We start from the raw sequence: 21,405 nt of genomic DNA, 5'->3' as shown, positions 1-21,405 counted from the left end.
ATATACATTCAGATTCAGAGCTAAATGAGGGGTGGAGGGGAACATGTCAGTTGATCCCAGATAGGTAATCTCTCTTGCCATCACCCTAAATTAGGCTCTAGTTGCTTTTCTGGTCAGGGGCTTTGATTCTCCCAGTCCTTTCATCATCAACCTTATTACCTTATTCTCCCATCTTACCTCCTGGGGAGATCTCAACTGGTTCCCATTTCGATCCTGTAGTGAAGGGAAGGATGTGGAGTTAGAGACTATTCAGGTCTCAGCTCCTTAGCCCTCCAGGGTATTACCCTTTGGCCCCTAGAGACTCTAGATGAAGAGGGCAGTCATCTAGTCCCCATCCTAGACAGGTCTGAGAGCCCCACTGAGGACTCACCCTCTGACTTGAATCCGAGTCAGCTCTGCAGAGCTCAATGGAACCGTTGAAGGACCTTGTTTCACCATCTATGGGGGGAGAAGAGAAAGAGACAGGCCTAAATTCCCAGTCTAGTGGAGAGGGTGCTGGATTTGGGAGTCTGGAAGACCTAAGTTTAAACCCTGCACCTGACACACACTAGCTGGGTGATCAGAGAAGAGTTACCTCTCAGACCTATAATGTCTACCTCACAGACTTCCTGAGAAGCTCCAATGAGGTGAAATAGGCAGAGAGCTTGGCACACTTCATATTGCTGCATAAATACTTGTTATTTATAATTTCTCTCAATCCACCCCTCCTCCCCTTGGTCTCTTCCCATTTTCCCCCTTTATCTCCTCCCATTTTGGTCACCATCTTCTCTGGCTCCTGCCTACTTCCCCTCTGAGTCCTGCAATCCCCTTAGCCCTGGGCACTCACTGGTAGTGACCCCAGGGCTGGTGTTGCCACTGCTGTCAGGCTCCAAGGACAAGGCTGATTCCCGTGAAGGCAGGGGCAGATCTAGCCCAGGCCCAACTAGCAGGTCCTTCAGGTTCTCCACTGGGGGAAGGAAAGAAAAGAGAAGGTTAGGGAGAAAGAGAGTTGGGTACTGAATAAAAAGGGAACTAACCCCAATGGCGAAGCATTGAACATCAAAGGGAAGTAAGAGACATATCCATGTGACATAGGGATAAGGGAAGGGGAGATAATGGCAATCCCAGGTAAATTAGAGATAAGGTTAAGTACAGTGTATTCATGCATATGTGTGTTTTCATCTATATTTGTGTGTGCACATCTGAATTCTGGATGAAGTGTATCTCTATCGATCTATCCCTGAGGGCTCTCTTACCTTCACGGATAGCATCCTGCAGCAGTCTCTCCCCACGAGGGGATTCCAGAGATTCAGAGCGGAAGAGGCCACGAGGCAAGGTGGGCAGTGGCCCTCCACCCCCTCCATCTTCTTCTGCCTGGAACTGGGTCATCTCAGCAAAGAGTCCCACCTTTTCCTGCAGCAGCTCCACCAGAGCCCTATCCTTCTGCTGCAGCTCCGCTGAAGATACAGGGCAAGCAGGGAGGGAGAGACAAAGGGCAAAGAGGGTGAGAGGAACCAAGCCAGAAGGCTCCAGGACGAGCAGAAGTCAGGGACAGAGAGGGGGCATAGGAAAAGAAGCTAGAGAAACAAAGTGAGTATCCATCAGTTGGGAAATGAGTGAACAAACTGTGGTATCTGAACGTAAAAGAATGTGATAGCACCATAAAAAAAAAGATGATGGATTCAGAGAAACCTAGGGAGACTTGTATAAACTGATGTAGAATGAAATCAGCAGAACCAGAGTGCTGATCAGTGCAATGACCAAGATTAATGAAACATGCTTCCCACCTCTTAGCTGAGAGCTAATGGGTTAGAGGTGCTAAGGAAATGGCCAATGTCTGGATTTATTTTTGCTTTGCTAAACTTGTTACAAGGGAGGACTGCTATTTGTGGGGGAGGGCTTTGAGTGGGAGCATTTAGTGGGTAGTGATTGTGATGGGGAAAAAAAAAAAGAAGAAAAAATGCTAGAGTGGGAAGAGCATGGAATAAGAAGGGTATGACACTTACTTTTGATCCGTCGAAGATAGGCCTCGTCTTCTGTTTCAATCAGGGGGAAGTCCTCTCTGGATGGACACCTATGATGGAGAGATGGGGAAATCAGAGCTGAAGGTGGGAAAGGACTTACAGGCCAAAGGTTAAGGTACACCTATGACCTTTCATGCCTGCTGTTTCCTCTACCCAGGACACTACCCACTTTTACCATGCTCAACTTTGGTTCCACATTTCCCTCTTCTGGGAAGTCTTTCCAGGCTGACCATCTCGCTAGCCCTGGTTGTGTTCACTTAGCCCTGGTTGTGTTCACTTAGCCAATCTTTGCTTTACAAAAGAAGACAATAGATCTGCTCTGGGCTTTACAGCACTGCCTCAATCCCTAACATCTAACACAAAAATACTGCTGACTGACACACACGGAGAGGCAGACATGGGCCTTCCCTCGAATACTCACACACGCACACTCTGTTGGATGACACGGATCCAAGTGTTTCGGTCCTCTCTGGAGGCTGTGTGGACCTCGTACATTTCAGGGGGAGCAGCACTGATCAAAAACATCCCCTTTTCTTGATTAGCAATGTCCCGAACAATCAGGTTCTGCAGTGAGATTACTGCTGGCTTGTCCTAACAGAGAAGGGAGAAAGAAAGAGGAGTGAGCTGAGCAGTCCTGACATCTCAGATTTCCTAGGAAATTTGTCTCATCAAAGTGTTTAGAGATCTGTCGGAGCTACGGGGTGGGCGTGGGGGACTGGAATCTTGCCAATTCAAAGGAAAAAATGGACTCTGGAGACTTTAGAATTCTTTAGGGTTGGGGTGCCTAACTGACTGACAGGTACGAGAGGAGAGGAATGGTCTTACCAAAGCAGGAAAGATGTATTTCTGGTCCTTCTCCTGAAGGAACACTAGCACATCTGTCATCAGCAGCATCAGCACATCTGGCAGGAGGGGTGACAGGTCAGCATCGGATGAAGTAGAAACTTGGTTTTCCTTTTCTCTCACCTCGGACCAGTCTTGCCTCACTAGGTGACAGCTCCTAACTTCTCTCCTTCCCCCAATCTTTGCTTTTCCTCTCAAATTCCTCAAATATCCTTCCTTCCTATATTTCAGAAATGGGGGTGAGGGGCAGGGAGAAGGTGACTTGTGGAATTCCAGGTTCACCTTGGGCTAGAAAGGGACTTGAAGGATTATTAAATTTATTCCATGCCTCTGGACAGGATGATTGATGCCCCATCCAGTCCCATGTGAGTATCTCCTATAGCCAAAGTCTCCATTCCTTTTTCAATTGCAATTCCCATACTCTCCAACTCACTCAAGTCCTTTTTGATACCTAACCTAAATCCCTCCTACTGCAGCATATGCCCACACCCTCTCATTTTATAGTCAGTGGAGGAGAACAGCAGGTCCCTCTCTGCTGCAGAATTAACCTTCACAGACTCCAGGATCCTTACCAAATCTTACTGCCACCACCCCCAATCTCAGATTGATCTTCAGGTTAAACAATTCCATTTTTCTTCAGCCCTTCACTTCCCTTTCACAGTTTTTCCAGCTCCCTCCCCTGACCTTTTCCTCCCATCCCTCTGACTATGTGGGACTCCTGAGAAGAAGACAAAGGTCAATCCTATAAAATGGGGAAGTCAGCTCTGGAGAGAGACATCTTCTTCCCCCTTGCCCTTAGGCACCTTACAATCCTTTGGGCATGGCAGGGAGAAGAGGAGGTGTTTTGTCAAATATTTCAGAAAATAAAGCTCTCCAGCCTTGCTATTTTTAACCTCCATGGTTTATATTCTTAGCTGCTGTGTGGGAGGGATGGGAGAGAGGGGAGTGGAAGGAAGGAGGAGGTTGGTGAAGACTGACAAGATCCAAGCAGAAGCTTGGAAGTTTTGTAAAGGGAGGACAAAGGTCCAGTTTAGCTCTGGTGAAGCCAACTTGAACCAAGGAGAATCTGTTCTCACTGCAAACCAATTCTGAGAAAAAGGGGAGTGGGAAAACCTGCCATCATTTCCCCACTGTAGCCACTCTGCTCTTTGTCCATTCCTGTCTTTCCTCTGCCCTCCTCCAGAAGCCTTCCTGCAGGAGATCAACTCCCAACAGTCCTCTTAGCATTGGAATTTTAAGGCAGATTTTTTTGTTCTATCCATCTGTGCCCTAGGAGAACTGTCTCCCATCTTCTGAAACTGGGAGTTCCCCAAGGCTTCAGTATTGCCTTGGAAGCACATGTATTACAGTGGGGTCTATGGAAGACGATGATGCCCTCAAAGGGAAGTTTATCTTTCAATTAACAATGGGAACAAGGGCCATAAACTTATTAACTGACAAAGACTATCTCTCTTCCTCTAAGGTTATCTTCAGGGTCGAATATGAACTGTCTTTTCCTCTGTGTCAAATCATTGGCCACAGGGTCAGGAAGAACTGACCTTTGAAACGCCCTGTGGCTGTCTTCCAGAGTAGGCAACCGTCATGTATGAGCTTTCGACGCAGAAGCTCTTCTCGGCCAAAGGGGCCCTTGCTAGGCACTGGGGCCTGGGCACGGGGGTCTGTGCGCCCATAGATCTCCTGCAGGCGAGCTCCCTTCTCTAGCTCGTGTACCTCCTGGTCTACTGCTGATAACAGCTCCTTCACCAGCCCCAAGGCTGTTGTCAGGTCCCTGTGTTCCTCTTCATTGCCTGGGGGACAGCAAGAGGAGTCAGGAATAAGGAGAAGGTTTCCCTCCTACCCACTCTAACTCTGTCTATCTGCCCTCTCTCCCAAAGGCTGTCTCTAGTCCTGTCAGCTTCCTGGGCCTCCAGGTCTACCCCCATGGGCTGGCTCTGCCCCATCCACAGGCTCAACCCTCCTCACCACGGGAATGCAGCAGGATCCGGTCGATGAGTACAGGGTACTTGGTGATACGTTGTGTCACCAGCAAGATGCACTCCTGTACCCCATGCCGCCGAAGCACTGTGGAACGGGTCACCTTCTGCAGAATCAGGATTAGACAAGAAGAAACAAGGTCAGATGGGGTGTTATTTCTGGGGTGGGGTTTGATGGGGCAGAACAGAAAGGGCAGGGTCAACAAGCATCAGTGGAGCTTCCAATCCCAAAGACTTTAGTTCCCTACCCAATGCATAAACTAGAGATAAAGAAGGTCCTTAGAGTTAAGGACCAAATGGAGTTCTAGGAAGAGGTCATAGTAAAGTCTTACTCACTCTGATGAACTGTTGGAAGCGTTTATCCCGAGCATACAGCTCCTTGTAGAGTTTTAGTGCCTTGGTGTGACGACTACAGAACTCAGAATAGGCCTTACGCATTTGCTCTGCACTGGAGCCTGAGAACTAGAGGCAGAGAGTGTTAACATAGCAGAGGCCCAGACTATGTGGGGCCTTCTATTTCTAAGGGAGGTCTTTGCTTTCTCTAACTCCCCTCTTTTCCTGCAATCCTTGAAGTTGCAGAAAAAATTCTCACGGTCTCCACAGCTTGTCCTATTCCCACCACCCACACTCTCCAGCAGGCTGGCTCTCCTCTCCTCACCTGGCTAATGAGCAGGTCCCCTAGCCGGTGGATGACAAAGTTGCGGGTACTGCCTGGGCAAAGGGCCTGGCGCCGGCGCTCTAACAGCTGGCTGAGGAAGCGGGTGTGGATATCACTGAGCTCATCCACACAAGGGAAAAGGCCCTGCACCAGGGCTGGCTCCAGCTGTAGCTCCTCCAACAGCCCCGTTCGGAACAGCCGGGTCATGATCTTCAGCGTCCTCACATGGTGTAGCTCTGTCTGGATCAGCTCTGGGTGAGGCAGGCCAAAGTGTCAGTCAAGGAGCAAGGGGCAGGCCACTTGACCATTTACGATTTCATATCAGTATCTAATTGTTTCAGGCCATAACAATAATAATAATAATATTTACAAAATGCTTTTAGGTTTGCAAAGTGCTTTATATCCATTTCTCACATGATTCTCACATGGCCTCTTAAGGTAAGAGTTACTGTTATTTCCATTTTACAGAGGAGGAAACAGACAGGTTAAGGAACTTACCCAGTGTCACACAACTAATTAAGTATCTAAGACAAGATTTCAACCTAAGTCTTCCTGACTCCCAGTCTAGTTCTCTATCCACCATGTCAGGATGCTTTTAGCTAGTTGGCTCACGGATCTTGAGGTAGAAGAGACCCTGATCTCTTTCTTTTATAGATAAAGAAACTGAGCCCCACAGAGTGGGCATTGCCCAAGGTCACATAGATAGCTCTTCTCCCTATATCATAAAGTCCTTCAGGGAAGATCTGAAACCTTCACAGTACTGAACACAGTCCTAAGCCCCACAGCAAAGTTCCATGAAGAGTTGGTGATTGCCCAAGTTGAATTAAAAGGACAGATACAGGCTAATCGGGCTTTAAAGAGTGAATCAGAGTTGAGGATAGGGCCTTACTCAGAAACCAATCGGGGAAGCAACTCAGCACAAGGGGCCTCAGGTTCCACTGAGCCCTGGGGCCCTTGCTTACCATAGATGACATCCTGACGCTTCATCACCTCTTTTTTGTGCTGCTGTAGGAAGCTACTGTCCACTGCCAGACTCCAGGAATCTGCTGCAAAGTCCTTCTCATCTGTCTCAAAGTCACTCATCAGCTCATTGTAAATCACCTCTGCACCTGGGGGAAAGGTGTGATGGAGCCTCAGAGCAGTGTTTTCTCCCCCTGAAGCCTAGATTCCAGTCTCCTGAGGCTCCAAGGTCTCCCAGGCAGAACCTCCTCTCGTACGGCTTTTCACCCGTTTCTATTCCTTACCCTCATCTATGAGAGACTCCACAGACAGTGTTCGGTTTCGCATGTTGAGGGAGTCTGTAGACTGAGAAAGGATCCTTCGAAGACCCAAAGGGGACTCATCATTGAAGTGCCTAACAGGAAAGGGTAAACATATTTCAACTGAAGGGAACTGAGGCTGAAATACCTGGAAACCCCTACTCTATGCTTATCTCTAATTCCCAAGTCAGGAATAGATGACATACCCATCATGCCTCTCATCTTTCTAACTAAACAAGAAGCCAGGAATGCTTCTGGCATCAGCCTTCCCACTTGTCTAGACAAATATTCCTTTCCCCTAGCAAAAAACTCCAATAGCTCACCCAGCAATGTTGGTAGTGGAGACACTCTTAGACAGGGAAAGGGAGGACCGGCCTCGTCGAGAGCCAAGTAGGGACTGGCGAAAGCTGTCAGAGGGGTAGATGGCAGAGCTAGGGCGCTCCCGGATGGTGGCTGTAGGAATAAGGAAGTGGGAAAACCCAGCGCGGGTAGTGAGGAAAGTAGGGGAGACTCATGGGTCTCTTCTTTGCCTAAGGCAAAGCTCCTTCCCTATCCTTATCAGAATTAGATATCCCTACCCCATCACATACACTCCAAACAAGGTACGGAAACCCTCCCCAAGCCTCTTTTTTCCCCCCCAGCCTCTTTCTTAACACTTATTTGGACCCTACTATCCTAGCCCTCAGCCCTACCCAGAAGGAATCCAAGAAAATTCAAGGAATACCCCTCTAGTTCTGCCACTGTGAAGGAGGAAGGGAGTGGCCTGAAGGTGGCAGCAGAGCCCAATATCTAGACCGCCATATGGGAAGTGGGATGTGGGTTGTACTTACTCTTGCTCCTAAGGGAGACGGACTGCAAAGCTGTGCTGTTCTTGAGCAGGGCAGCCTTCTGTTGCTTTAGGGCAGCAGGGCAAACAGAGAATATCCATCACCCAACAGGCACAAGGCTAGTTAACTGGCTCCTAGGCTGATGCTCAAGGGCCCACCTCCCTTGGATAAGCCTGGGATGGGAGAGCACTGCCCAGAGAAATTGCTAAGTTCCTAGCAGGTAGAGAGCGGCACTGAGGATTCAGAGGGTAGCCTTTCAACACCCTGTCTGGACTGCCCCAGGGAGAGTGGAGGAGTTTAGAGACTTCACCAACCCAGCTCAATACCCACAGAAGCATGGCCTTCTCATTCTCTAGAACTCTGTGCTTGCTCCCTGCCTTCTCACCTTCTGCTTGACCTTGGTGCAGTTGGCAAGAGCGTCTTTACAGCGGTTATGGATGGTCACATTGCAAGCTGGAAGGATAGGATAGTGAGAGTCAAAGGAGGGGACAGACACACGCACAGTATATATACCCCCACCCGCAGAAGGACAATCCCACCATTGTCCCTCACCCCTAGTTCTTCAGCGACTCCCCCTCTTCAGGGTCTCAGCCTCCAGTTCCATCAAGTGCCCTCACCTGCCCTTATGCCCTACTTAGCTCCTTGAGTCAATAGGGAATAAAAGGAGAAGGGAACAAGTTCTGGGGGCTCAGCTCAAAGATGCCTGGGGAGATAAAGGAAGGGGGTGGCCTACTGCTGGGCACCAGAGTTAGCACAGGGTTTGGTACAGAGCACAAAGCCAGCTGGAAGGGAGAGAACTCAGAGAAATGGCTGTTGCAAAGGCAGCAAACTGGCACCAACATGGGAATGGGCGTAAGAACATGACCACAGATGCTTTCTTTAGGCCTAAGCAGCTCAGAGATAGGCTGGGGAAGAACTTGGACCTCAGAGACCTCTAGGGTAGGCCGAGGCCCCAAATTTGGTCCAGCTTCACCTTCAGCCTGTTTCTCTTTCCTTCCACCACTTGTTTCCTACCTCTAAGAACTCAGCAGTACCTGCCCTTCCAGGACTCAGGCCCTGAGAATTCAAACTTCCAAATGGAGCACACCAACCACATCTGCCCTACATCTGCCTCTCACTCACCAGGAGCTATTTCTGAGACCAGGAAGCCCCAGGTGAACGGCAGGCAGGCAGGAGGGCAATGACGCTGAAGCAAGGCTGGTCAAAAAACCAAACCTAAGAATGAGACTGACCAGCCCTCTCCTTCTCCATCATACACTCCGCCTCCTCCAGCTTCCCCTTCCCCACCCCAACCCACTGCATCAACACCGGAAACTCTGCTAACTCCTTCAGACAATACCCAGAACCCTGTTCACTTCCACAAATACAAGTCAAACAGGGTGGGGCCAGGGGGGCAGGGGAAAACAGGTGCTAGGGGAGTTTCATCCCCTCCAAAGAGCCTTCTTCCAACCCCCACCTCCTGGTGTCTCTGGATCGAACCTCCACATTCCACCTGCTCCCAAAATAGCGCCACCCGCCTCCCTCTGTTCCCGTGGTAACGGGCTTCCGGATTGGGAATTTTCTCAGGATCTCTGGAGGGATCTAGATTGGGGATCCCTTCTCACCTCCACATCCCTCTGCCACCCCCCTACCTGAACTAGGGAAGAGGTCTCATAAGTTCTACTTACAGTGTCCCTTCCCCAAGCTCCACAGACATGAATTAGGGATGAAGGTCCCCTTATTGCCATATTAAAAACTCTTTTTAAGTGCATTGCCAATCCAGTCCTTAATCAAAACCATTCCCTTGGCTCCTATTTTTTTCTGGGGGGGGGAAGGGGGGGAACCTGAGAAGCAAGGTTCAGTGGCTCTCCTTTAAGACCTTTTAGAGGTCTCAGGGAGACAGTGAACCCTCTTGATCTCATTCCAGCCTACTAGATTTGGATCTACTTTAAGGTTTAGGAGGAGGCCAGAAGCATTCACATCATAAACCTGATATGCCCTCCCTCTATCACAACAGAGCTAGACTAGAAATTGGGGAAAATCAGAACCTATAATCCCATTCTTTTCTCTAGATAGAGATCTCAAGCCTTGTTCCCATCTTAAATGAATAGGAAGGAAGGGGCAAATGGATCCCAGAGTCCTGACTCCTAGTCCTCTCCAAGGAGATTGACAGGGTCAGCTGCAAAGTTGGCAGTTTTCTAGTTCCACCCACTACTGCCCCACATTCCTTATCTTCCTTCATCCTATTACCCTCAGCCTTCCAGTTGTTCCTGGGACAGATGTTACAGAATTGAGAACCCAAAGAGGAGGAGGAAAGTGACTGGGGGGATGCCAGAAGAACAGCTGCAGGGGAGATGCCCCACCACATGTTTCCTTTCCCCCTCTCCCTCTGACATCCTCTTCTAACATATTCCCACGGCCACCCACTCCTCAGAATAAAGAGGGAAGCACAAGATACATGCATCTGACCCTAGTAGTTAAAGAGTTTATAGAAGCAGGCAATCTTTAAAGCTCAAAGAAGGAAAGCAGGTACAAAGACATAAAGGCTAGATAAGGGCAAGCTGGTAGCAAACCTCAGGTAACTTACTTGGGCAGATAAGGGCTTCCTTGGCTGTGATGCTTTTGTTACAAGCATAGCACATCGTCATGCCTGATACAGAGATGGTGGTGAAAAGGTGCCCATTGGTATAGCGGGCATCCTTGGCTTCTTTCATCTTCTCTTTTTCCCGGTTCTGTAAGGAAGATGAAAAGATGGAATCAAGCTAGAGAAGATCTGGGGCAGAATACCAGAGGGTCTAGAGAGATAGTTAGATAGATAAATCATGGTTATTGGTGATCAAAAGGTCCTGCCTGGCAACTGCCAGAAAAATAGCAATTTGGAGCAGTGATTCCTACCCAAGGATGCTAAGGAAATAGCTAGCTGGCCCAGAAGGGCCCTCCATTTATTTTCCAACCATTAATCGGTGACTTGATTCCAGAGAAGTCACCTAGGTCCCCCTACCCACCTGGCCCCGACGGCTTGGCTGCCTCCGATTGCCACTCATCTTTTCTGCTTTGGTCTTCAGAATCCTCACCCACAGTCCACCCTCACCCCCAAGGCCTGGGCTCTCCTCGTCCCCTTGAGCTTCTGTGTTCCCTCTGCCGGGAGAAGATGCGCAGAGAGGAGGGTAGTGCAGGCAAGGCAGAGGATGCCAGCTCACCAACTCTGGGAGTTAGCTCCTCTTATAACCATGACAACCAGTGTCAGAGCCGCCGTCATTGTGGCAGCCACAGCAGGGGGAGCAAGGAGATTCCCCTGATCAGACTGGGTGGGGGTGGGACTCCCACCCCCAAGACCAGAAGTCAGAATCTCCAAGCTTTGACCCCACCCCATTAGAGCTAGACTTTACCCTTCACCTCATCCTAAACAGACAGGGATTTTTCCTGGGGGATGGGGGTGGGGTCATTATGTCTATCCCCCTGTCTCGAGGCAAGATGAACCTTTTTTCAGACTGAACCAATTTGGGGTACTCTTTTTCTTTTAGATCTAGATCTAGGAAAGGAAATTCTAAAGTCTCCCTTGCTGCTGTCATAAAGTCTGTTGTGGAGTCTAACTTTGATGCCTTTTACCAAATTAACCCCTTACCTTTCACTTTACCCTTTTCAAAGAGAGGAACCTCTTTCTTCATTTTTCTTAAGTTTTTTAAGCTCAGAAATGTCTTTCTACTGTCTGACCTAAATTTCTTCTCCATGACAGTATTAGTTCTAACTTCATGGATATGGAAGAAAATGCAATTTTTCCATATATACCAATCTGAGAAATACATCAAGTCTCAGAGGCTAGATACTGTCAACCTTCCTTTTAGCCTATTTCTTACATTTCTGTAGAGATGAAAAGTTTACAAAATAATTTCATCACTCGAACCTTATGAGAGAGGTTCATAGGTATTATATCCATTTTTAAAGATGAGGAAATTAAGGTTCACAGTAAAGAAATTTGCCCAGGGTCACAAAGCTGATAAAGTTCAACTGTGAACTCAAATCTCTCCTGACTCCAGAAGTGCCATGCCATTGTGGCATCCTGTCTCATCCATTTTCCAAACCCCTAATTCAGACAATTTCCTAGCTCTGAGGCACTCTCCTCTGAATTCTTGTGTATTTTTCTCCAGCACCCTAAGCCTCCCAAAGAGCCAGTGAAGATGAAGAGATGACAGCACCATCATTTCTATGTGTCCATACATTCTAGGCCCTTCCTAAGTGGCTTCCTGAAGCTGATCCTTAAAGGGAAAGGGCAAAGGGGAACAAAAAATGCCAGTCCCTTGAGAGACATCATGACATAGAAAAAGAAAAAAAAAAACACCAGCTGGACTTGAGGGCAGGAAAAACCTGAACTCAACCGTCACCTCTGACATTTACTAGCTATGTGACTACTGGCTGCGTAATATAACAACATGGAGTCTATTTGCTTATCTGTAATATGGGCATGGTAATGTTTATACACCATACAGTTTTTGTGATGCTTAAACCCTAAAGTATTATATAAATGTTAACTATTCTCCCCCTTCAACCTTGAAAACAGAGACTGGAGATACAGTCCTGAGTTTTCCTTCACAGTCCTGAGTTTTCCTTAGACTCAGATATGGCCACAATGCTCCTATGCTCAAAGATCTTCAGCGGCTCCCTACCTACCCAGGCAAGTTCAAACTCCTTTGTCTGGCCTTTAAGGTCCTCTGCTCTATCTTCCTAGCCCCCATTACTGCAGAAAGCCCTCCAGGGATGTTACTTCCTTTATTCTTCACAACTACTATTTAGAAATAGGTTCGAGGTATTCCCCTTCTTATTCTGATTTTTTTTTTTTTAGCCAATTGGGGTTAAGTGACTTGCCTAGGGTCATACAGTTAGTAAGCGTCAAGTGTCTGAGGATGGATTTGAACTCAGGTCCTCCTGATTCCAGGGCCCATGCTCTATCCACTGTGCCACCTAGCTGCCCCTTATTCTGATCTTTCAGATGAGGAAATGGAAACTTCCAGAGTTAAATCACTCTCCACAGCTGGAGGCGAAATCAAACAGAGGCCCCACCAATTCTAAGTCCACCAGGCCACTAAACCAAGTTCTCCCTTAAGCACTCTATACTCTAACCAAGCAAAATGAGTTTCTCTCCTAAACCTCAACTTTCCTTAACCCCTGTACTTCTGCCCAAATTACTTCTCATGCTTAAAATGCTCTACCTGCCTCCTTCATCCAGTGAATTCCTAACTATCCTTTAAAGCTTAACTCAAATGCTCCCTCCTCCCTATTAAGCCTTCCCTAAAATCCCTTGTTAAAGATAACTCTTCCAGGAGATTTTGACCTTGGTCCTAGTCCAATCCTTTCATTTTACAGAGGAGGCAACTGAGGCCCAGAAAGGTTAAGTTACTTGTTCAAGGTTACAGGAGATAGTATGTGCAAAGCTGGAATTCAAATCCAGGTTTTCTGACTCCAAATTCAGCACGCCTTCTCCCTCACACCTCCCATGACTTTTGTTTTCCTAATGTACTTCATATGTATATTGTAGATAACAATAATCATACTATTTTGTCCTCTTACTAGACTGTAAGCTCCATGAAGGCAGGGCTACATCTTATACTAAATGGTGTTCCTCTTATGTCACTAAAATACCCAAAATAGTACACACACACATACACACCAGAAAGAAAAAAAAACCCTTTAATATTCCATATTGGAAGGGCTTGGGGAAGAGGTACTTTATTATATTGCTGGTAGGACTGTACAAACTTTGTGGACAGCAATATGGTCATATAATGAGTCACAAAACTGATCATACATAACTCTTTGACAGTTAAGACTTTATCCTAAAAACACCATATAAAGAAAAAAAAAAGAATCTGTTTTGATCAACTTTTTATCTTTTTTAGCACCTTGCATAGAGCTCTATGCCCAATAGCTCAGCAAACCCTAGATGAATGCCAGGTGTAATTAATGACTAGGAATTCTAGAGGACTCAAACCCAGGTTCTGGGAAACTCATTTAGAGGGATTATATAGTCCTGGTTCCCAGTCTGAATCACCCGAGCACTGAGAGGGTTAAAAGTGGAGAGAGGGTTGCCATGGTGCCTGGGGTCAAAAAGAGGAAGTAATGGAAGGTTGAGTCAGAAGCAGGGGTTGTAACAAGGGCATAAGACCTGGATGGGGGGGGGGGGTCCATCCCCCAGAACCCTATCTCCCCTTCCTTGTTTTGAAGGCTCTCCCATATTGGGCCAGAAATAAGCAAAGGCACTGGTCCCTGATACCCTCCCCACTTCTTGCCTCTTTTCCAAACCTCACTGTCTCTTCCTATTCCATTTTTTTCATCCTCTTCTACCCCTCCTATCTCTCTCCTTTTCTCTATTCCTTTCCTCCCCCTCCTCCTCAGTTCCCATCTACCTTTTTCTATTCTACCCACCTCTCTAATCCTCCCCATACCACAGTCTTCATCTGTTGTATCCCTTCCTTCGCCTCCATGAAGATTTTCTATCTACTACTACTTTCATGATAATTGTAAATCTACCTTCCACTCCCCCAATTCTGAAACCTCCCTCCCCACCTGAAAATCCTTCCTCAGTAGTTTAACCTCCCTCCAGTTTGATCTAACAGCCTCTCCTCCAGTATTACAGGTTCCCCCCATAACCTTTTAAGCCCTTAATGATCCCCCCAAAAATCCATCATTACCTTTCCTTCACCCTCCTTTACCTGGATCAAGGTTGGCTATATAGCTCTGCCATCCCAATAACATGGTGCTCCAGACTGGCCCTACACCCTGGCACCTCTTTTTTATACTCCTGCCTCAAATCACAATTTTTCCAACCCCCAACTCCATCTTCAGACTGCCAATAATTTCATTTGCCCAGATAGCTCTTGTTGTCTTCTACAAGCCAAATTTTGGAGGCAAAGAATCCATGGAATTGGGGGAAGGATATGGACAAAATCAATGAAGCAAGAGGTTGAGGGGCAGCCCTAGAAAAAGGGAACATGGGATAGATCCCTTCTTTCCTCAGGTATCTATGCCTTTGAGTCCACTAGAAGCCTTGAGTGGCTAAGTCCACTGGCACACTGGTGCTTGAGACCCTGCCTAACTCAAGCTCTAGGAACTTACCCTCTCCTGAAGTGATCCCTTTTCTGGCCCGGTAAAGAGTGGGCAGCAGCAACAACACATAGCAGCTTGGGTACTTCTTGGGCCAAGAAGGGAGCTGGCCCCTGGCACTGCCTAGTGCTATTGTAGGAGGTAGTTTGTGCCCGCCCTAGCATTCTGGGTTAGAGGGGATGAACCAGACTGCCGGAGGAGCAACTCCAGGGTAAGCTGTATAGTTTAATTATTATTTTTTTACAAAGCCCTTTTGGTATTAACACTCCCTCAACAAGAGGGGACTTCCTCCCAACCCACTTCCCTCTCCTCGAAAACCTCCAGGGAAGGGAATGCTATTCTTTAATCCAGGGTGTCCCAGCTCCAATCATCAGAAAACCTTTTATGTTAATTTCCATCTTTCTTAATACAACTTTCAGTCCCTTCTGACTAGTTTATTCCCTATGGAGTTAAAAATACATCAAGGTCTCTCCCCCTCATTTCTGGTTTCACTCCCCAAGGTACCCTCCATATTGCCTTAATTTCTGTTGCTGTAATGACAGCCTCTTCCAGACCATAGGATCATAAATTTAAAGCTGAAAGTGATTTATAAGGCATCGAGGTCCCACTCTTTCATTGTATTTTTTATTTTTTTCCTTGTACAGGGCAGCCTTTATCTCACCCCACAGAAAATGTATTAAACATGATACAAAGGACTTACAGTAATCCACAGAGCAATATAATTCTTCTCTCCAGTGATGTCCACCTTTCAAACTGTACAGTTTCCCCCAGATGCCTATCAATACCCTGTGCACCAGCACTCCCCTTGAAAGGAAACCAGTTTGGGTTGGCTAGGAAGGAAAGCTCCCAACATTCTAGTGAGTCCCACTTACCACCCAAGACCATAACCTCCCCCTGAAAGGGTAATGCACTTGATGTTGCTAGAGTCAAACTCCCTTTCAGCTGAACCTGATGGCCAATTAATAAAGGGCAAATCCCAGGCCTTTTGTTGTGCCATGTTACCCCTTAAACTTCCTGGCTGTTCTTCCAGTTTCAAACACCATGCTCTCAATCCTCTCCTCTCTCTAACAGGCCGATGCTAACCAAGAACTCGCCTTTCTTTTGAAGATTAGATTCCAGAGTTCTTGAACTTGGAGTGTATAGAGGGGCAACCACAAGACTACGGTGAGAATTCAGGAAATTTCCCTAGAAGGCTAGAATTCAGGAACTTCTCCCATTTGGCCATTTGGTTCCCTCTTCTCTCAAGGTTACTATTTATTAGACTGAGAACTTGGAGCCCGGGAACTCTAGCCACACTTTCATTTTACAAATTTATAAACTTAGAGCTGGAGAGGTGGATCTACTTCTCTTAAGTGGAAGGGTTGGGGTTTGAGCCTCGGATGGACCAAAATAGACCCCTTGCTTTAGGGCAGGGATCCATTAACCTTTTTTGTGTCATGGACCCCCCTCTGGCAGACTGGTGATGCCTATGGACCCAATCTCAGAATAATGTTTATAAATTCACAAACTAAAATATATGGGTTACAAAATAAACCAACTGTATTGAAACAGTTACTTTTTTAGAAAGTTCTCCCTCCAGGTTAAGAAGCCCAGATATAGAAAATCTTTCTTCAGGGTCTTAGAGTTCAAGATAATATTCCCCTTTTGCCTCCCTTCCCTGGGCTTTATCTGCCACTCACAGGTCCTTTCGTCCTTCCTTGCTCCTAGCCCTTTCCTGTTCTCCCACCCAAAGCCTCCTTCTAGAGGTCTTCACCTTGGGGAAGGGTGCATGAAAGGGAGAGGGAATTGTGGATGATGGCCAAGATGTTTTCTCTTATCTCTTGCCATTCTCCCTTCAAGTTGTCTCTTAAAAGGGGAGATGAGGAAAAGGATGTCCCACAGGAAGGGAAAAGCAGTGCCAAAGCTTAGACTGTGGCTTCCTACTCTCTACCAGCAAGCAGCTGGGGGCCTGCACAGCCTCCCCTGGGATGTTTGGAGATGAGAGATAGTAAAGGCCCTAGTCCCCAGCCTCTCATTCTTCCTACTGGGTACACCTTCCACCCCAAACATTAGGAGATTTACCAGGAGGTCTAATGTCCCTCTCTCTTGCTGCTCCTCACTTCAGACAATAGGACTCAGTGTAATCAGGAGAGATCCTGGTTTGTAAGAAAGGACTCAGGCTTCCTGGCTCCTGCTGGGGGGACTCTACTAGGATCTGGGATTACCTGTGGCTCCACCCTATGACTACAGGACTGGGGTCATCCACTGGGAAGGCAAAGGATTTCTGAGAGGATTGTGAGGGAAGGCATAAGATGGTCGCAGCAATTCCTTACTCTTGTAACATTCTAGAACTCTGATCTCCTCACTATAGGAGATCATTTGGAGGAGGGAAGAAAAGCAGAACCAAGGCATTCATTTCAGAGTAAAAGAAAAATCCCAGAGAAAATGCTGGGTTCAAAACAAGCATTTTATAAATGTTTGGTGGATGAATGAAGTACAGAGACAGAAAGGGAGAGGGGACTTTGAAGCACAGGGGGATGGGGAACAGGGGTCCTAAAGAGAATGGAGACATGAGACTGAGATAGAGACAGGTAGAAGAGTCGTGGAAACTCTGCCTTAAGACCCAGACATTTTGGCCCCTAGTCATTTCTCAACCCAGCTGCACCTGTCAGGCAGGAGAGAAGTCTGAGCAGGGGGGTGAAGGGGGAGCAAAGCAAACAGACAGGCATTTGTGCAGATGAACAATGGCTGTGCCAGTGCTCTCTGCCCTCCTGGCACAGGGCAGGCCCGCTGGGGATGGGGAGGGCCGCTGCTGTCTGCAGCTTGTGCTCTTGTCCCCTCATTCTCTTTCAACAAACTCAGCAGGGCCTGAACACCCAAAAGCCAGCTCACCCAAACTAATAGAAGAAATGGACTACCTCTCTCCATATATCCTATGTCCTTGTCCCTGCAGAGTCCAAACAATGTCATTTATTTTACTCTAACTTGTGGGAAATACTGTGGTCTAAGGACTGAAACTGAGGCTGTGTGTATTCACAAACTATCTTCCATACTTAAAACTCCAGAGTTTCTATCTTCACCTCCTCCTGTATCGAAAGTCTTCAATCTGGTTGCTTCCCCCCACAATGAAACCACAGAATCAAAAGATACCACACACACACACACACACACACAATATGCTTAGAAACTCTAGCCAGACCCCTCTCTTTTCTTTAACATTAATCCTAGCCATCTTTCTTAAAAAGCCATGGAAGCTCGGCTCTGAGCCTCTTATTTTAAATTCCCTCAACCTATAAAGATTCCTCCCTAACACACCTTAATTCCTCTTTCCCCAGTTGATTCTCTATTCTGTTTTCCTTCCTTGCCCCTGGTTCCATAACTCCCTAGATTGTTCAATGTTTTCCTAGCTCCCAGAGTGTCAGCCTCCCCTAGGGAACCCCAATTTCCTCAGCCTTCCCTCCAGGACTTCCGGCCTCTTAGTCCCCTCCCCAGCTTTCCCAGCCCTCCCCCTAGCTGCGCTCAAGTCCCTATACACAAAGCCAGCCACCTCTCTCCACCACTCAGAACAAAGAAACCTTCTCTCTCCTCTTTCCTCACACCCCCAGTACAGCCTCACACCCAGATGCTTGGGTCCTAGAAATCCTAAGAAGATCTCCAACTCCCCAGCGCCATCCTTTGCATCCTGTCTCCTGGCCCCTGACCTTTCCTAGTCAGAAAAGGGACCTTTGTTCTAGAAGAAATCAGGCTCAGGGTTTGGGGGGCTGGGGTGGGGGTAGGGTGGGCAGAGAAAGAGACTTGTGGGAATTGGGGAGATTTGTGGAACAGGGGGATGTTGGGGGCAAAAAAGTTGGCGATGTTCTGAAAGAAGAGAAATAAGGAGTTAAGTACTATGATTGTTACTGAAAAAGGACAGTTGAAGAGCCTGAGGAGAGTCGCAGAAGAGGAAGATAAAACCAGAGTTCTCCCCTCATGGGGTGACCATAAAAGATGGGTAATAAAGACCTAGATGAAACTAAAAACCTAAGTCCAAAGCACCATTTGCCCCAAACCAGGGATTAGGGAGATTCGCCTTTCCATCTCACCCCATTTACTGTCATGTATAAAATGAAAGAGAAGGCAGTTAGATTGGAGGGAGAGAGGGGGACTTAAAGTATGTTGGCCAAAGGCAATCCCTTTCTGTAACCAGTTCTCTGGAGGTGGCCCTCCCCTTCCAACAATCCCAAGCCCACAACATTTTCTAAAGGCTCCCCTTTTTTTTTCTGGCCCCAGGGGGTTTTAGTCTCCAGGTCTCGGTCTTCAGTGGTGATGAGCCTTGTGAATCTAGTCTTCTGGTTTTCTTCCTGAAATGGGGGCCCGAGGAAGGGGTAAAAGGTGGTATAAATATGTAGACAACCTAGGTGACTGGCCTCTTAGCTTCCAAATATCACCCACGTAAGGATACTCAGGCATCTGACCTCCAAGTTCCCAAATCTCACATTCTCTCTCCTCCTCCCCCCAGAAAGAAGACCAAGGAATTCTGCCTACTCAGAACCCCTTCACGCTTGCCTAAGCCCTTTCCTCTCACCCTCTGGTCTTCCCCACCCCCCCCTTTCCTTTTTAGGGTGGAACCCAATTTCCGTGGTTTCAAAAAAACCTCTCCTCCCCCATTGGCCTCACTCCAGGGTCTCAATTCTAACGGCCAAAAAAATAAACAGACTCTTGGAGCATAAGCCTGGCCGAAGTGGTGGCGGAGGGGATCAGGGAGAGCCTGCTGCTCCCTCCTCTCCCTATGCTAGCTTTTCCCCCAGATTGTCCCAACCTAGCCCTCTAATGATCAGGGCTCTCACTGAAACCTCAAGTTCTTTTCATGATACCAGATCCTCAGCTCAAGCCCTAGGGGTCAGGCTCTCCCCTCACCCCAGCCAAATACAAATCACATCAAATTTGGCCTTTAGAGAGCCCAGGTGTCCGACAGTCTAGGGGCCGGGAAGGAAATATATAGGGAGGGTTTTCCATCACCCTTGGGGGGTTCCCAGAGGGCACAGTATCCAGGCTTCTGAGTGATCTTGCTAAGCACCTGGGCCCAGCAGGGCAGCAGGGTGTGGGGGCGAATGATAAGTCAGAGATTAAACCAACTCTGAAATTTTAGTCTTGGCCCAGATCACAATGAGGCCAGTGTGAGTGAGGAATGGTATCTGTCTCCGGGGGAAGTGGGAGGATTGTCTAGTTTAGGCATGGGTCTTCCACAAGCCCTTTTCCAGGATCCCACTTACTCACGGTAGAGTCAGCCCCATCATTTCCTAGAGGCTAAGAAATGGAGAGATCATTGCTTCTGGGGAGTGGGTCTAAGGTCCCACACGTGGGAATTAAATTTACAGCTATAAAAGGGGATTCTAGGGGAGACAGGTGCCTGGGCTAGGGAGAAAAGCATAAGAGGCTAGAGGTGGAGGGCATGAGTCTAGGAACTTGAGCAGTGGGGGCAGGGCCTGGGGTCTCGGAAGAGGGGGAGAGGGGAGCACAGCGAGTTGAGAAGTAGGGTACTGCTCCCCGGAGTGTTCACAGCTGGCTGAGTAGATGGAAGAATACCCACACAAAAGACATTAACTCCTTCCTCAGCCACGTTGGGGGTGGGGAATAATGGAAAGGAGACGAACCCTCGTCCTCCCCCACCCCGGCCCAGACTGAGTGTGTGAGCAACCGTGTGTGTGAGGGGGGAGGTGAGAGAGTGAATCACAGCTGGAAAGTCCATTTGCGCCCGCGCCGGGCGCACTCTGGGCCGGGGGAGAGCGCGCAGGGAAAGTCCCCTCCGCCGGCGGCGGGGACAAAGGTGGAAGCGCGGAGGCGGCGCCAGCCGGGCGGCGGGGGCTAACGGCGCTGTGGTGGGACGGGAAGGGGGCTGCGGTGGGAGCTCCCTCCCCGGCGCTTTCTCCCCGGCGCTTTACCCCCGGTCCGGTGCGCTACCGCTCCGTCCCCGTCCGCCTCAACTTTGCCGGCGCCCCGCGTCCCGTCTCCCGTCCACACCCCCCAGTCCCCACTTCCCATCCCGGGGCCGCTGTTAACCCTCCGCCCAAGTTCAGGGCCCCACACCCGGAGGGGAGGGGGCGCCGCGGGCCAGCCCACCTTGATCGCCTGCTCTCGGCTCCGGTCGATCCGCGCCCGTGTGAGGGATTCGATCCGAGACATAATCCGGGGGGGCAGGGGGCCGGCACGGGCGGGGGCCGCCCAGGGGGAGCCGGGACGCGGCCGCGGACCCAGGCGTCCAGCTATTGTCCGCGGGTCAGGATGGGGGGGCAGGGGGAGGGGTCCGCCCAGCACGCGTCTGTCTCGGGGACAGGAAGTCTGACTCCCCCAGCTCAGCACCCAGCATCAGTTCCTCAAACCTAGTCTCCACCCCGCCGGAGCTCGGGAGGGAGGAGGGAGGGGGGAGGGGCGGAGGGGGGAGGCGGGCGAGGGAAGGGGGCTGCGGCGCGCCCGCCGGGGGGGGGGGGGCGCGACCCTCGGCCGGACTGCCCCCCTGCCACCCTCGGAGCCCGAAGCGCTCTCCTCGACTCCTCCTCCAGCCTCCCCCAAAGCCCTCCGATCCCCCCGGACGCTTCTCCCTAACCCCTTGCCCTCCAACTTCAGCCTTTCAGAACTGGGGGGGGGGCGGGGGAGGTGGCCGGGGGGCACCCCCGCCCCCGGGGGGGGGGGGGGCGGGGGAGGCGGGGAGGGCGCTTCGGGCCCCGGGGGGGGCGGGGGGGCCGCCCGGCCGGGGGCCCCCCCCCCCCCCCCCCGGCGGGCGCGCCGCAGCCCCCTTCCCTCGCCCGC

The 21,405-nt window shown here is 49.2% G+C and overlaps 1 protein-coding gene across 4 annotated transcripts in view; it reads right to left on the bottom strand.

Moving 5' to 3' along the window:
• ARHGEF2 (Rho/Rac guanine nucleotide exchange factor 2) overlaps window positions 1-21,405 on the bottom strand; it is a 36,664-nt gene that overhangs the window by 2,921 nt on the left and 12,338 nt on the right. For 2 of the 4 annotated variants that reach the window (XM_027870841.1, XM_027870840.1), the window contains 17 exons: window positions 10,130-10,274; window positions 7,949-8,016; window positions 7,567-7,630; window positions 7,060-7,189; window positions 6,722-6,831; window positions 6,440-6,586; window positions 5,478-5,728; window positions 5,156-5,281; window positions 4,809-4,926; window positions 4,385-4,633; window positions 2,829-2,905; window positions 2,425-2,594; window positions 1,986-2,053; window positions 1,236-1,436; window positions 827-946; window positions 371-438; window positions 178-213 (listed from right to left, as the gene is read on the bottom strand). In XM_027870841.1, the coding sequence (XP_027726642.1) occupies window positions 178-213; window positions 371-438; window positions 827-946; window positions 1,236-1,436; window positions 1,986-2,053; window positions 2,425-2,594; window positions 2,829-2,905; window positions 4,385-4,633; window positions 4,809-4,926; window positions 5,156-5,281; window positions 5,478-5,728; window positions 6,440-6,586; window positions 6,722-6,831; window positions 7,060-7,189; window positions 7,567-7,630; window positions 7,949-8,016; window positions 10,130-10,274 (2,148 nt within the window). Of the gene's footprint in view, window positions 1-177; window positions 214-370; window positions 439-826; window positions 947-1,235; window positions 1,437-1,985; window positions 2,054-2,424; window positions 2,595-2,828; window positions 2,906-4,384; window positions 4,634-4,808; window positions 4,927-5,155; window positions 5,282-5,477; window positions 5,729-6,439; window positions 6,587-6,721; window positions 6,832-7,059; window positions 7,190-7,566; window positions 7,631-7,948; window positions 8,017-10,129; window positions 10,275-20,718; window positions 20,827-21,405 lie in introns of those variants that run through there. The other 2 variants (XM_027870843.1, XM_027870842.1) reach the window with 2 other exon arrangements.

The sequence above is a fragment of the Vombatus ursinus genome, unplaced genomic scaffold (assembly GCF_900497805.2).
Source record: "Vombatus ursinus unplaced genomic scaffold, bare-nosed wombat genome assembly UNPS02014798.1, whole genome shotgun sequence".
Lineage (NCBI taxonomy): Eukaryota > Metazoa > Chordata > Mammalia > Diprotodontia > Vombatidae > Vombatus > Vombatus ursinus.
This window is presented reverse-complemented; position numbering and strand designations above follow the sequence as displayed.